The sequence below is a fragment of the Taudactylus pleione genome, unplaced genomic scaffold, assembly GCF_031769625.1.
Source record: "Taudactylus pleione unplaced genomic scaffold, aTauple2 ptg000053l, whole genome shotgun sequence".
Taxonomy (NCBI): Eukaryota; Metazoa; Chordata; class Amphibia; order Anura; family Myobatrachidae; genus Taudactylus; species Taudactylus pleione.
Window position 1 is genome coordinate 25,614,719 of NW_028284455.1, and position 15,361 is coordinate 25,630,079.

General features: G+C 42.2%; 1 protein-coding gene across 5 annotated transcripts in view; it reads left to right on the forward strand.

Moving 5' to 3' along the window:
* RBMS3 (RNA binding motif single stranded interacting protein 3) overlaps positions 1 to 15,361 on the forward strand; it is a 670,995-nt gene that overhangs the window by 329,397 nt on the left and 326,237 nt on the right. For all 5 annotated transcript variants that reach the window (XM_088462760.1, XM_088462762.1, XM_088462759.1 and 2 more), the window contains one exon: positions 13,233 to 13,324. In XM_088462760.1, the coding sequence (XP_088318886.1) occupies positions 13,233 to 13,324 (92 nt within the window). The remainder of the gene's footprint in view (positions 1 to 13,232; positions 13,325 to 15,361) is intronic.

Consider the following 15,361-nt stretch of genomic DNA (forward strand, 5'->3'; position numbering starts at 1 on the left):
GTTTCTCACTGCATGCAAGTGATTAGCTAGCTAGGAGACAGTTTTTATAAACGTTGCCCGGGTTGAAGAAGAATGTTGGGGAATAAGTTGAAATGTACTCTATCTATGCAAGATCCTGCACTGAGGCTTTTTAAACAGGTTACTTGTCTCTGGTAGTAGCGTGCACAATACAACTCTCTACTTCCCTTACTGCACAGTATTAACAACTGGCTTGGATGCAGTGTGTAATATAACAATATTTCCTTACTGAAAGCTGTATGGTAGCTGACTGGGCTCTGTTAAGGTTAGATGTAGCAGAGTTAGTTGTACTTCCTCCTGGTTTTGCTTCCTGCGGCTTAGCTGAGAGTATGGCTGCTCCCTTACTTACACAGTGTCTGTTATCTCCTGTCAGCAAATTTAAGAGCTTTAGGGTCCAGAGAATGTACCGATGGGAGTTACCTGACAGCAATGTCTACATCCAAATAGTAAAAGTGTATGCTATATTCTCCCTGCAGGATGGGGAACTCTCACTGTATAGGATACTGCCTTTTACTGCATTCAATACATTTGTCCCATAGGGTTTGCACTAAAGTCACTAGGGATCCAAGTTGCTTATAGACTGAAAGAACTTCTTCCTCAGCTGGTATGCACTAACTAATATTGGGGCTGTGTTTAACTGACAGGGATTGCGTTAAGAGCGGGTCAGAGTACTCACTGCTCCACCTGTCACCAGCTCTGGTCCGTCCCATCCAGTGGAAGCCGCGCCTCAGCACTTGATACTCTCTGGCCCCAGCCGTCAGTCACAAGAAGGGGGAGGATGCAGGCCGGCTCCATTGCTGAAAACCCCTTTCTCCTCTCTGAGTCTCGGCGGCAGCCTCTCAGCTCCCCAGCTGTCAGTCACCTAGAAGGGGCAGGCTTGGAGACATCCCCCTGCTGACGCTGCTTCCTCTCAGGACCCCTGCAGACTGGCAGCTTCCTCTCAGCTGAGCTACGATCCAAGCTCTCTCTCTGCCAGCGGCTCCTGCCGACAGTCTCCTCAGGACTCCCAGGTGAGTGCGCAGACTCTGCACCGCTCACCGCTGCCTCAGGACTCCCTTTCGCCGGTAAGTGCAGCGCTTCCCCCGCTGCTCGCTTAAATCAGGCCAACCCCCAGCAGCCCCCGCGGGAAAACTCTTATATTCCAGCGGTCGCGTGCGGGTCCGCTTTCCGCCGACCGCGCGCGCCGCTTCTCTCTACTCAGGTCTCCATAGAGCTCCTTCTCCCCTCTGCGGCGGCGGCATTAACCTGCTCCATGCCGCGCGCCCATCAGTGCACAATAGTTCAGGGAAGGCAAGCTGCTCCAATGTCCTCTCTAGGGAGGGGGGGCGCTGACACATCAAACAGCATTTCCTTACTATTTAACGCTGTGTAAATACACAGACTGACAGTCTTTTTAGCTTATTTACTGAGCACCTACAGTACATCAATCAGCACCCTTCTACCACATAATGCAGTGTAAATATATGAATTATTATCTCAACATACCATATATCTAGATAAGCTGGACAATATACACTTTAGGGGTATCACATATATATATATATATAAAACCTTTATTGATAGGGGCCCCCACATGTTTGTTGCCCAGGGGCCCCCACAGAGCTTAATCCGGCCCTGCTGGGGTGCCTTGGGACACTTGCAGGGGTGCCTAAGGTTGGTGGTCCATCACTAACTCAAATTATTTATGTTCAATGTAATGTAAGTATGTGAACAAACAGAAGTACAAACCTGTCCATCACCACATAACTGAACCTAAGGATGACAGGTAAGCACAATATACTTCACTTTACTATTACACTACATTTTTTTCTGAATTTCTAAATAACAAACTTAGGCCCTCATTCAGAGCCGATCGCTATTTGCGGTCGTTCGTTCTAAAACAAGGGGTGGCTATTCAAATGAACCGTTCGCTATTTGCGGTCTGTTCACGCCTCTAAGTCTGAACGAGCAAGCAAAACTTGCGGTTGTAATTTTGAAAAATACGCCCCCTTGCCGCTCGCACCATACGTCATGTCCGCTATTTATTAGATTAATCGAGTACATCGAACAGCGTCTGAACTGCTCGCTATTCTTGTAGTTGGTTTTTTCAACCGCTATTTTGCGAGCAGTTCTGAGTAAAAAAAAAACAAGTGACGTGGTCAATGACGCTGCTGTATTAATTATGCACTCCCTTAAAACGCCCGTTTTGACCTTTAAGCACGCCTGCGTTCGAATTCCACACCCCCGTTTTCAAGCACCTTCCCCTGTTACCACCCACATACGCCTCCTTCTGTCACTCAAAATAGCAGGCATTCGCTATATAGCGAACAAACGATTTTCGGCCGCACTGACTGGTTCGCGCATGCGTATTAAAATCAGTACGCATGCGCAAATGTGCGAACATCGGTCAGAACGAACGAGCGGCCGCTTACGAACGGCTCTGAATCAGGGCCTTAATCTTAGTGGTGCCGTCAATACAATGCTGATACTCTAGGGCGCCGTGATTCAAAAAAGTTCGGGAACCACTGGGTTATAGTATATATGTATATTTATTATTGGATGTTTACCCTTTCTCCTGAACACTTATGTTTCATAAGAGATATGTTTGATAGCCTAAAAAAGCATTTTTTTATATCTCCCCTACAGCCTGCACTATAGACAATCAACTGTATAGTGTTAATTACATTAATACTGTATTACATACACAATCCAGTATATAAGAAGACCAATGGGTACATATATGTTTAGGGCTGGTGCTAGGTTCTTCTGCCATTTCCCCAGACACTCAGTACTGCTCCAGTGATCTGCAGGGCAGAGGACTTGGATTGAGGAATGGTGCCCAGATCAGGGAAGAAAAAAAACATTCAGCTCAAACAGGCTGGCCCTATTGCAGCATCTAATGGCTTACTGTGATTGCTGGCCCTTATATGTCTGATGAATTACATACACTGCACTTTGTACGAGGCAGACTATAGCTTTTTAAGTGCTAATTATGCTCCCTTCATTGGCTGGCCACACTCTCTAAAATCAAGCTTTTTGGAAACACCCCCCCCCCTGATATCCTGCGTTTCCTCTAAGTGTCATTGTGCAGACATATCCAAACACAGAGTAACTTTGGCCCTCATTCAGAGCCGTACGCTATTTGCGGTCGTTCGTTTAAAAACAAGGGGTGGCTATTCAAATGATCCGTACGCACATTGCAGTCTGTTCACGCCTCTAAGTCTGAACGAGCGAGCAAAACATACGCTCGTTTATTTGTTAAAAACGCCCCCTGGCCGCACGCATCCTACGTCATGTCCGCTATTTATTAGATTAATCGAGTACATCGACCAGCGTATGAACTGCTCGCTATTCTTGTGGTTGGTGTTTGCTACCACAAATTTGCGTGCAGTTCGGGCTATAAAATAACCCAGTGACGTGGTCAATGACGCTGCTGTTTTAAATATACACACCCATAAAACGCCCGTTTTGACCTTTAAGCACGCCTGCGTTCGGATCTCCACTCCCCATTTTCAAGCACCTTCCCCTGTTACCACCCACATACGCCTCATTCTGTCACTCAAAATAGCCGGCACTCGCTATATAGCGTACAAAGGATTTTCGGCCGCACTGACTGGTTCGCGCATGCGTACTAAAAAGCGTACGCATGCGCAGATGTGCAAACATCGCTCGGAACGAGCGTACTGTTGTTAACGTGCGGCTCTGAATGAGGGCCTTTGTTCCTATGTCTCATCCCCTCACTAAAGCAATATCTGAAATTATTATATTTAAAGTTTGTCTAACTCTAGATTACACATTGAAAGTAGGCATTTGGCTTTATGACAACATTCATGCCAATGCAGGTTATCTATTTGCTAATAGCTAGAAAGCCTCACATTGTCAAACCCTGATATACAGTAGTTAACAGAAAGATAGTTTTAAAAAAAATACACAAACATTGCCCTAAAAGAAAAGTTAAATCCCTCCTAGGAACTGACCAGCTCATGCAGGGCTATTTTTCAGCAGGAACTCAGGAGCTCATTCAGACCTGCTCACTAGATGTGTATGCTCACACCCAGCGTATGCAAATTCGGCTAAGTGACAGCACTGCAGGCGATCGCACAGCAAGGCATAAGCACGCCCACAATGTCTTGGATTGCGATCGCTTTGTGTATGCAGACGACCACTAGCCTGTCTTAAGACGCCCACTTGCCCACGTCATCTCCAGGAAGTGTATGCAACCATCGGTACATCGGGCACCATCGGAAGTGAACGCAGCGCTTGAGGTTGACTATACCCTACTGCAAGCACTGCGATCACTTTAGTGTGAAATACAACCAGGTGACGTGTACTATGATGCTGCCTGTTAATTATGCATGCCTCTGAAACGGCATTAAGACGCTCATGCATGCCTGCGTTCGCACCTCCACTCCCCCGTTTCTAGTGGCCTGCCCCGTCACCACCCACAAAGGCCTTCTCCTGTCACTCACTCTGGTGGGGAGTCTATGCGCAACGAGCGATCGCTTCCCGATCTCTCGCACTGCGATGTGTACGCATGCGCAGAAAGCGACAATCGACCAGCTCCTAGCAAGTGGGTTTCAAGCAGATCCTCATTTCCTGAACCTCTCATTAATTATGACGTAATGTCCTCGGCCAAAATTTATTTTTCATAAGGTAAGTTTTATTTTAAAATCCCTTTTGAGTTCCTTCTTTTCTAAATACTATATATATGTGTATATATAATAAATATATATTTATATAATATCTATATAAAATTGTTTTTCTATAGCCCCACCCCCATTAGCTCCAGGTTCATGAACCTATTTTTCAGAAAAATAGTCCTGGTTATATGTATAGTCACAGGGGTGTCTCCAGTCTTCATCAGATGTAATTTACAGAATATTCTCTTAATTTCATGAAGTACAATCTGAGAAAAATTATCCTCCTTCTCCATCCATGGTACCAGAGCTGCACGGGTTTAGAGGGTTTTAAAGGAGAGTCACTTACAGGGCTGAAAGACTTTTTCTCACCACTTCTCACATATATGAATAGATGAACGCTTTGATTTCTCTCCGTCCAATGTTCAACTAATCAGTACTCTGATTAGAGGCTCTATAAGAGTTTTTTCATGCTGCACCAGATTTAAATAATGTGTAATATTCCTAGCTGTGAATCTAGTCCCAGCAAGCCATAGGCTGGCAGTTGGTATTTCTGACCTGCTCTTCATCCAACATTAGAGGGGCAGTTATAGTGCCCAGTGCTAGGAATCAACCTCTAGTGGGTAGGTAGGAGCTTTAATTTTTGTTAAACCATCTCTCCACCACCCATGGTGGATCTGTATTTGGGTGCTTGTTTTATTATGTTGTCTCCCACAATCCTTGTTGGGTGGCATATTTTAAATTAATTAATATCTCGCGACATCAAAACACTGTATGAGAGCGCTGGGATAGATATCAGAGACTGTGCATATAAAATGCTTTAACCTTTTATTCAGCAAAACTTAGTTACTGTGACACCAAAAAAGACAATATTGCTGTTAACTGCACTTTAGAACTAGAGAGAGGGGGAACTCATTTTGGGGCAGATGTTCTAAGCTCTGGAAAGTGATGAATTGGAGAGTGATAAACTACCAACCAATCAGCTCCTAACTGTCATTTTTCAAACACAACCTGTAACATTTAGGAGCTGAGTGGCTGGTAGTTTATCACTTTCAAGATATTAGTACATCTCCCCTTTTGTGTTTTAGGTGCATATTTATTAATTATTGGTTTTAGACATGATACTTTTTTTATTGCCGCTTATCACTCGCAGGGACAGGACCCTGCGGTGTGTAAGTAATAAAAGGATCACATTCAGGAGCAGGGTCTGCTGACCACGTATACGCTAGTGGTGAATGCTGGGGAGAGATCCTACGGATCCCACTCCCAATACTTGTTGCAAAATGTAGCCCACAGGCTACAACAAGGTAACAGCATCTTCAAATGGCATTAACTACTGGGGCCAAGCGAGCTTGGTAACTCAACTAAAAAGCAGCCATGGGGGCTACTTTTGCAAGCAAAAATGGGAGACTGCAGCCCCTGGCTATATACATTCGGGGGATATCTATTATTTGAAGGTCTTTTTAGAGGATATCCCGCAAATAATAATTGATAAAAAGGCCCCTATGTATCATCATAATAACTTGACATGAATTACTGAGTGATCCAATGTTATGTCAAAGTTAATTGTAGGACAAAGCAAAGCATCTAAATAAATATTATGATTTAACATACTGTGGGGGAGATGTACTAAGCCTTGGAGAGAGATAAAGTACCAACCAATCAGCTTCTAACTGTCATTTTTCAAACACTAAAAAGTGACACATAGGAGCTGATTGGCTTGTACTTTATCACCGTTCAAGGCTTAGTACATAGACCTCTGTATGTTTTTAAATTAAATCAGTCGATACCAAGAAACATGTGAAAGAAAAGTTCTGAGAGGCCAGGCTTACCAATTTTAAAATAAATGATGGCATCCCATAGTCCGAATGCTGCCTCATGATGAGACATTTCTCAGCATAGCAGCCAGGATTATACATTACATTGGTGGGTTTCATTTCAGGGACTTGGTAGAAATCCAAGAATGATTACACAAAGCATAAAGTTATGTTGTAAATATGGGACATTGAGAAGTTAGATGTGGAACTATATATATGTTTTGTGTACTTGTCCAACTGCTGGTAAAATATTTTGTGTATTTTTATTAAGATATTTTTCCAAACCATTAATTTCATGGACTGGGCGATCCTTATAGGACACAGATTGCTAGTGGTTCAGTATATTGGTAAGAAAGTGCATGATGAACTCTAATTACTTAATTCACAATAATACACCTTTAGGGACTGATTTTTGGAATTTTGCCAGTTTCCTGTTACATATCATTTGCAGTAATAAGGAATTATTGTTCAGCCCCATTTCTGAAGATTATGTTGTTGGGACAGTGGTTCCTATTAGCGCCCATAGCTGCAAAGAAAGTGATATTTTCCGCTATGACTTCATTGCCAGGTAGAATCGCCTACCAACAAAACAAAATATGATTTCTTAGCCTCTAAACTGCAATGGACAATGGGGGTTGGGTATGAAATCCCGGCTGTTGGGATGCCGCTGGTCAGAATACAGACAGCGGTATCTCGACAGCCAAAATCCCGACATCCATAGGAAGTAATAATAAGTATTTTTCTAAGCCCTACCCTAACCCCTACCCTAACCCACCCTCCCCGATGCCTAACCCTAACCTCCCCCCAAAGTGCCTCACCCTAACCTCCCCCTTCCCACACCCTAAACCTAACACCCCCTCCCCGGTGCCTAAACCTAACCTCCCCCTAGTGCCTAAACCTAACCTCCACCTCCCCGCACCCTAATCCTAACACTACCTACCGGGTGCCTAACTCTAACCCTCCCCCTAATTCCTAACCCTAACCTCGCTACCTAACCCTAACCTCTCCTTAACACCCCGGTACTTACCTTCGGGATGCCGGCGGTCGGGATACTGGTGCCAGGATCCTGACCTAGACCGTCAACATCCCGAAGGTAAATATCGGGGTGTTAGGGAGAGGTTAGGGTTAGGTAGCGGGGTTAGGGTTAGGCATTAGGGGAAGGGTTAGACTTAGGCACCTGGTAGGGAGTGTTAGGATTAGGGTGCGGGGAGGTGGAGGTTAGGTTTAGGCACTAGGCACTAACAGCAAATAAGTGGTAAAGAAATTCTAAGTGAATGGTGTATTGAGTGTGTTGTGATTTGCCTTGAGAATGTTAAAATTAATTAGGGAACATTTCACAAATTCAAAATTTAAGCTATATTCTTAGAAACTGTTTTACAGGAAATGCAGTAGCTTCTATTTTAAAGAATTGTACTTGTATCTGTGAAACATCTGCTTGAAAATGTTCCTCTGTATTTTTGAACATGCCAGATGTTTTTTTTTACAAGTTAAAAGGATATATATAAATATTATGCTCTGCTTGGAAAATGTTCTCCGACTTGGCTCTGTGATGTACATATTTAGCAACAGGGTAAATGGAGGACTGAGAAAACTGCTTGTGTTTAGCAACAGAACTGATCGTAGTCACCCATTACCTACATAGGAGAGAGTTAGTCAATAAAATCACATTATTAAGAAGTTTGTAGTATAACCCTTCTTTTAGTTTTAATTTTAGATAAAAGCTTATTATTGTATATCTAAAAAATCATGGCAAACAGAAAAATGTCACCTAAACAGCCTGGTCGCAGTCACTTTTGCAGTCTGAAACAATGTACATGAAAATGCTTCTGAATTCAATAGACCGAGCACTTTTGGATTGTATTGTCTCCATGCATAAGTAGAGAAACTGCATATTACCTCTCTGCACCTTATCTGGCAATGTGTAGTTATCCGGAATGTTATACCACCGGACGTCAGCCCTAACCCTCTCCCCCCCTAACCCTCCTTTAGTGCCTAACCCCCCCTAGTGCCAGGATTTCGTCGTGGGGCTAATGATAAGTGGGAAGCTGGCGGTCGGCATTTCGACCGCCGGCTTCCAGACTACATACCTAGTTATCCACCTAACTGAAAATTGTGGTTGTTATTATTTTGTATATGCGCTTGTTCTCTTTTTAATGCTGTGATTTATTATAATTCAAATGATTGCTACAGTATGTCATCTGAGTAATTATTTTTTGTGTATACCTACTGTATAGCACATAAGTTTGCAATAATCTTTAGGGACCTATTTATCAAGCAAGTTTTCTTTCATAAAATTATGTAGAAACTGCAGTTTCTGCATAATTTTATAAATAGCCTTCTGCAGGAGATTGCACAGAAATCTCTTGCAGAAGGCTATTTAGCGCTGCAGATTACAGTCCCCATTATTAGGAATGGGGACTACAATGTGACCTCTATCTACGAAACTCCGTAAAGCAAAACTTTTCGGAGTTTGGCCCAGTTAGTTTACACCATCCTCAGATGGTGTAAACCGCTGTAAGCCTATGGAGGCTTTACTCACAGGAAAGAGGTCTCCCAATCCCTTTCTCTCAGCCTCCATCCAGTTCTGGAAAATGAGTCTATGCTCATGCGCAGTGTCAGATTTCCCCAGAGGAGTCTTTCACAAATGTGAAGAACTTCTCCAAAATGCTGGGGAAGTTACTCCCAGGGACAGCGGTTATTATCAATGGGGCAGGTTTGGCGTCACCATTGCCAAAGGGCGCCAGCCACTGGAGGTCACCGCAGCACACCGCTGAATGTTTTACAAATAAAATTACATAGTGGTGGCCTACCCTGGTGGCAGCCACTGGACAAGTCTAGTCAGCCGCAGCCACCGCTGTTAGTCATCTCGTCACCGAAGGTAGTGCACTGGTAATGCTAGGTATCCTCTCCCTTCCATATGATCCACCCGCACAGTGTCTGTCAGTGGCACTGAATCACCCCTAAGCCGCCTGCCCCCTGGCGAGCTTTCTCATTCCCTCAGCTCCTCCTCTGCTTTTAAGAGATGAGGAGCAGGACTGTCTGACTCCGAAGAGTTATTTGCACTTCACTGTAGTGGTGCCCACTGATCCTTTGCCACAGTTGCACCGTTGTTTGTTTTGTGAGCCAGAGCTTTCACCGGAGCTCGGAATGACCTTAGCTTATAGCCAGTAAGATGGCTGAATCATCCAGGGAAGCTGCTGCGATGCGCAGCTCAGCTCTTCCCAGGCATCATCACTGCACTACAATCCTCCTCTCGAGTCCAGACACCTGTAGCATTAACATATTAAGCAAACTGTATCTGGCTTTGTAGGAGGGGTGGAGAACTTACAGTTGTTTGTTAAGGTGTGTGTGTTAAGGTATGTGTGTGTGTTGCTGCACTTTAACCTTAATTTGTGTATGTGTGTGTGTACATGATGGATTTACAGTATAAGAGGAACCCTACTGGATGGGAAGTGGGTAATTGGTGTGCGGGGAGGGGGGACTTTCAGTATAAGATGTTGCACTTTCACTTTACTGGTTGGGGAGTGTAAAATTGGTGTGTGTGGGGGGAAGGGGAAGGGGGGGTATGCTAACATTTTGACTAGGGTGTCAGGAATCATTGCACCGGCCCTGCAATGGGGACTACGATATGACCTCTATGCACCAAATTCTGAAAAGCGAGGATTTCGGAGTTTGGCCCTTGTAGGTTTATACCATACTCAGATGGCCTAAGCTGGTTTATACCTATGAAAGCATTTCATAGGTATTAGTTGAATGCTAATTGGGATCTTATGATCCCTCTCCTGCAGTCTCTGGTCGGTTCATGTATGTGAAACTGTTGGCACGTACAGTGTCAGTTTCATCTAGAGGAGTCTTTCAAATACTGTATGCCGGGAAAGTAACTCGCAGGGACAATGGTTATTGCTACTGCTGTTCCTGCGAGTTACAATTAGTACATAGTTGGGGAAGTTTCATTCAGAATTAAAGTATCCGTTGTTATATGAACTGATAAAATAATATATAGGCTCCTAATTCTCTTCTACTGGTCATACTTTGGCATCTAAATTGCTAGCTTAATTCACATGCCCCTCCTAGAACTTTTTGGAGTCAGTCTTCTCAGCCCTCAATAATCAATTCCCCAATGGGACAGTCTGCTTTTGGATTCTTACATTTAGCTGTCATGTACTCAGTATGTCTCCGTCTCCGCATAGCATAAACTAGGTACAGTAGCCTCCCTTTGAAAATGCTTGTTTGCCATTCAACTTATGTGGTATTGACTGTGTTTCAGAGCCTCCCTTTTGGAATTCAGACTCACTTTTCTTTCAACTGTGATCTCATTGGATTCTGTCTATATCACTGTAGTCAAATGAGACGTTGCGATAGATGTCTCCACACCCAATAAGAATAATTGTCAGGTTTAACCAAAATGGGTATGAGCTTGAACTCACCAGCAAACTAGCTCTGAACTTGCTTGAGCACTGGAAGAACACACTCCCCCAAACCGAACACCTCAGCCCCTTGGTTTCTCAGAGGACTATTTACTAAGACTCCACATAACGTGGAGTTAATGCCACTCCTGCTTCACCTGCTACCACTGTGAAGCAGGAGCTGGCTCCCGCAGGTATTACTAATAATAGACCCGCCGAGGAGGGTGAACATTACGTCACCCCCTCGGCGGTGTAAGCGGCATAGTAAAGAGACATAGGACTCACCATCACCAGGTCTCCGGAGCCCGTTGCAGCAGGAAGCAGAGAGGAGGTTTTTTTTATTCAGCAAACTTTATTAACAAAAGTCCAAACTGACACAGCTCAAGTCCTGCTTCTCCAGTGAGGAGAAACAGATACTGGCAGCTAAAGGAGGCGGTATCAGCGCTGGAGAAGATACCCGACAGAAAGTGAGTCACCTTAGTAATACCTGGTACACTTAGTGCTGCCATAGGTTTCTATGGCAGCGCTAAGTGCCCCAGGTGTAGTGCGATATTGTAGCCTGCACTTAGCGCAGGCAGCCTGCAGGCAGAGAAAATCCCTTTAGTATATACTGAGAAGCGGTATGTTCAAGGATTTTTTTCTGTCATTAGCATCTCTAACCCATTATCTCCCCTTAGTAAATAGACCCCTTAGTCCGTCAGTTTGGGATTACCCTCTAATCATCCACACTAGTGCAGCTAAAGTACAAAATGCTTATTATATATTAAACATTTATAATGCTATGAATTTAAATGAATGTTATCATAAAAAAAGTCATGTTTAAAATGCAGATGTTCTAAAGAATGTTAGGTTACTTTAATAATACTAGTGATACAAAAGTAATGTTTTTAATACTCAAACATCTGTGCAATTTTTACATATTGGCTGTTTTTAAAAAAAAAAATCTCTCTCTGTATATATACTGAACACTGCCAACTAGAGAGTATTTAAAGACTACTCCCATATCTAGTGCTAGTAAAATGTAGCATAGCTGTTATTGTTCCTTCTTATTCCAAAGTTCTGTTGCTTCTATTTATATGTCTAAAGGAAAATTGGTGTATATCTTCCATATGGAATGGATGGAGGTTGGATTAGAATAGGAAAGAAGAGTTGAGGTTTTGTGTGACACTTGGGAAAGCAACATACAGTTTGGAATTCTGTAAAACATTGGCACCTGAGTTGTCTTCAAAGCACCACTTACTATGAGCTGCACATTCTTTCTGGTGACCCCGCTACTAGTTATATATATTTGGGGTCTCCTGTTTTCTTTCTTTTGACAACATACTGGGCTATATGGCAGGTGGGTTGGTGGGGCTGACATGGACGTTTGCAGTACTTGTAGAGGGCTGTTGTATGTATTTTGCACATGGTGCTTATCTTACAGTATTTGTTATTGATTTATTTGTTTTTGATTATTTATTCCCCAATGAATGCTAATTGTTGACTAGTTACAGTGCTGTTATATGTATTTTTGTTCTGTTATTTTTATTGCTTATTTTTAAAAATGTTTGTGTGATCTAGGTCCTGCATCTTACTAAATATAATTTAAAAAAATAAAATAATAAAACAAAATTACTCAAATTCCAATTGAAAAATAAATTATAAACAGTTTATTCATGGATGGTAAAACACAATTAGCAGCATATATATCAAAGAAAAAAATGCACAATATGTGAATCTACATGGACATATATATGCATGGACAAAATTATATACATAAACAGTCGCAATAAATAATTAGAAAGAGTTGATCATGCTCTTTCACTAAGCTACAATCATTCTGGATAATTTTTTTCTGACAAACCTTATGCTTTGTTTAGTCAACATATCAATTTTACCAAATTTTTATTCCTATTAGTGAAAGAGCCTGATCAACTCTTTCTAATTATTTATTGTGACTGTTTATGTATATAATTTTGTCCATGCATGTATATGTCCATGTAGATTCACATATTGTGCATTTTTTTCTTTGATATATATGCTGCTAATTGTGTTTTACCATCCATGAATAAACTGTTTATAATTTATTTTTCAATTGGAATTTGTTGATATGTGATACATCTGTGTCCTAATATAGCTATTGGAGCGCAGTATTTTCTTGTGTTTTTTAATATATGTACGGGAGGCTGACCATAACCTCCTTTTATACTGCTGCATCAGTACTTGTCCCCCTGCTTTCATTAGCGCTAGGTATTCTTTTTCGTATTGTTGTTATCATGCCTTAAAGTGGGGAACCTAAACACACTAGTGCTTTTCTGATATTAGTGCCGTATAAAATGAAATAACAGTTCGTAATCCTTGGGTTTGTTGACCGTTTCCTATGTTCATCTTCACAGGTTATGGATTTGTAGATTTTGACAGTCCTGCAGCAGCACAGAAAGCAGTTGCATCACTGAAAGCCACTGGAGTACAAGCCCAAATGGCAAAGGTAAGGCTCTATTACACAGCATACTGACTATAGGGGGAACTCAAATAGCCATGATAACCTGTTTTTGCGTGTAATAGTGAACTTTGGGGGAATATAAAAATGATGCCCTATTGAATTAGCCACCTAGTTAATGTGCACTAATTCTGTATAGTAGCTAACATGTTTTTTTATTGGAACCCCCCGAGCTGGTGAAAAGTTGGGGAAAAACCCTATTTTAACTTAGGGCCTGATTCAGACCCGCTCGCAAGCGCTATGCGCTTGCAAGCGGGTCGATTGTTAGGCAGTGCACACACGAGGCATGCGCACTGCGTGTGCGCGAGCCCCGGAGTGAGCGCAAAAATGCTCGCTCCGGCGCTCGCATCCAAAAGTGGCGGCTGCCGATGTTGATCGACAGCTCGCCCCGTTTGGAAGGCGGGGAGGGGGTGTGGCAGGGCAAATGGAGGCGTTCCTGCAGGAATGCCTGCCGTTTGTGGGCGGCCCTACTGACATTACTCGTGATGTCAGTATGTGGACTTCCTGTTCTATTAGAGCAGGAAGTCCACTGGGGCTTGCGGCAACAAGACCCTACCGCAAGGGTCTCGTCGCAAGCCCGATGGTAGCAATGGTGGTAACCCACAGCTATGCGAGCGGACAGGAGGCCGCAACTAAAAAATAAAGCACCCGCCCTGATTCAGAGCGAGCCCTCTGAATCAGGGCCTTAGTTCAGAACCACTGGGACTGTCCTGCATATTATGTACCCTTTATTCTAACTACAGCATTTAATTTGCTGAAAAACACTTGCTTTCTATGATATTTTCACTGTTATTGGAAAATACTTATAACAAACATTTGGCAAGCCTTAAAAGCCCCAAATACAGGCTGATTATCCCATTTTCACCTATACCTAATGCGTAAAATACCTTCAAGAATTATCGCCCGAATCTAGTAGATGACTTTTTGTATTGAATCAGGAGTTAAACAGGAGCATGCATACAAGCGATAAGTGACATTAAGGGGCGATAGCTGCATTAAGTTACAGTAGCACACATTAACTGAAGGTTTTATCAAGGAATTCCCCCCTATGTGTTTATTATTCACTTTAAAATCTTTTATGTTCTTGTGAGACAGTACAAATCAGTATTATGGTATTGCTATTACTGTACATATTTTGCTAAACATATATTATTACTAATTATTATGTAATTTATATGTAACTGTTGATTAAATGCAATTGGAGTGCCATTGAATTATTTGTTTTTCTCAGTACGAATAATTGTTGATTTGTATGATATTTTTAGTCCTTTGTTGATGCTTTGCTACTTTTTTTATTAAGCTTTTTATTTAGTTTTTTTTCTGCATTATCATTATTAGTTTGTTACTGGTTATCATTAGTGTTTTATTATGCAATTATTTCTTATGTATGTTATTGTGTGTTTATTGTGTAATTTCAATGTTTATTTAGATTGGTTTTATTGTCTATGTAGACAGTTTTAACTAAACCTTGTTTCAATTTATTTTATAATTTGGTAAGCAGAGGTATACAAAGCCATTATGTGAAATGTGTCTCTTGATTCATGGCTGCACTTATTGTTTTGTGTGGTTGGAGTGAATGTGTAACTATTAATTAAAAAACATGAACTTGCTACAACATATGTCCCTGTACTCCAGTTTACCTACAATTAAAAAAACATGATCTTGCTTCAACATATGTCCATGTATTCCAGCTTACCTACTGTACAATTTAATATGTTCTGTATTATAGCAAGAAAACATATGTACTATGTTCTTGACGTAACTAATATTTTGCTGTACGATATGATGACTTATATTGCTCTATAATTTATTGCAGATTATTGCTAATTCAAACTATTGCACAGATAGATAGATAGATAGATAGATAGATACAGATGTAGCCATCTACATTGTTACTGTGATGCGTGCGCATGGGCAGATGCATCGCAGCATAATGCAGCTCTCGCTGGGCTGTGACTAGGAGCAGCCGGCATTCACCCCATTGAAGTCTATGGTGTGCGCATGCACACTAGTCATGCTATCCAA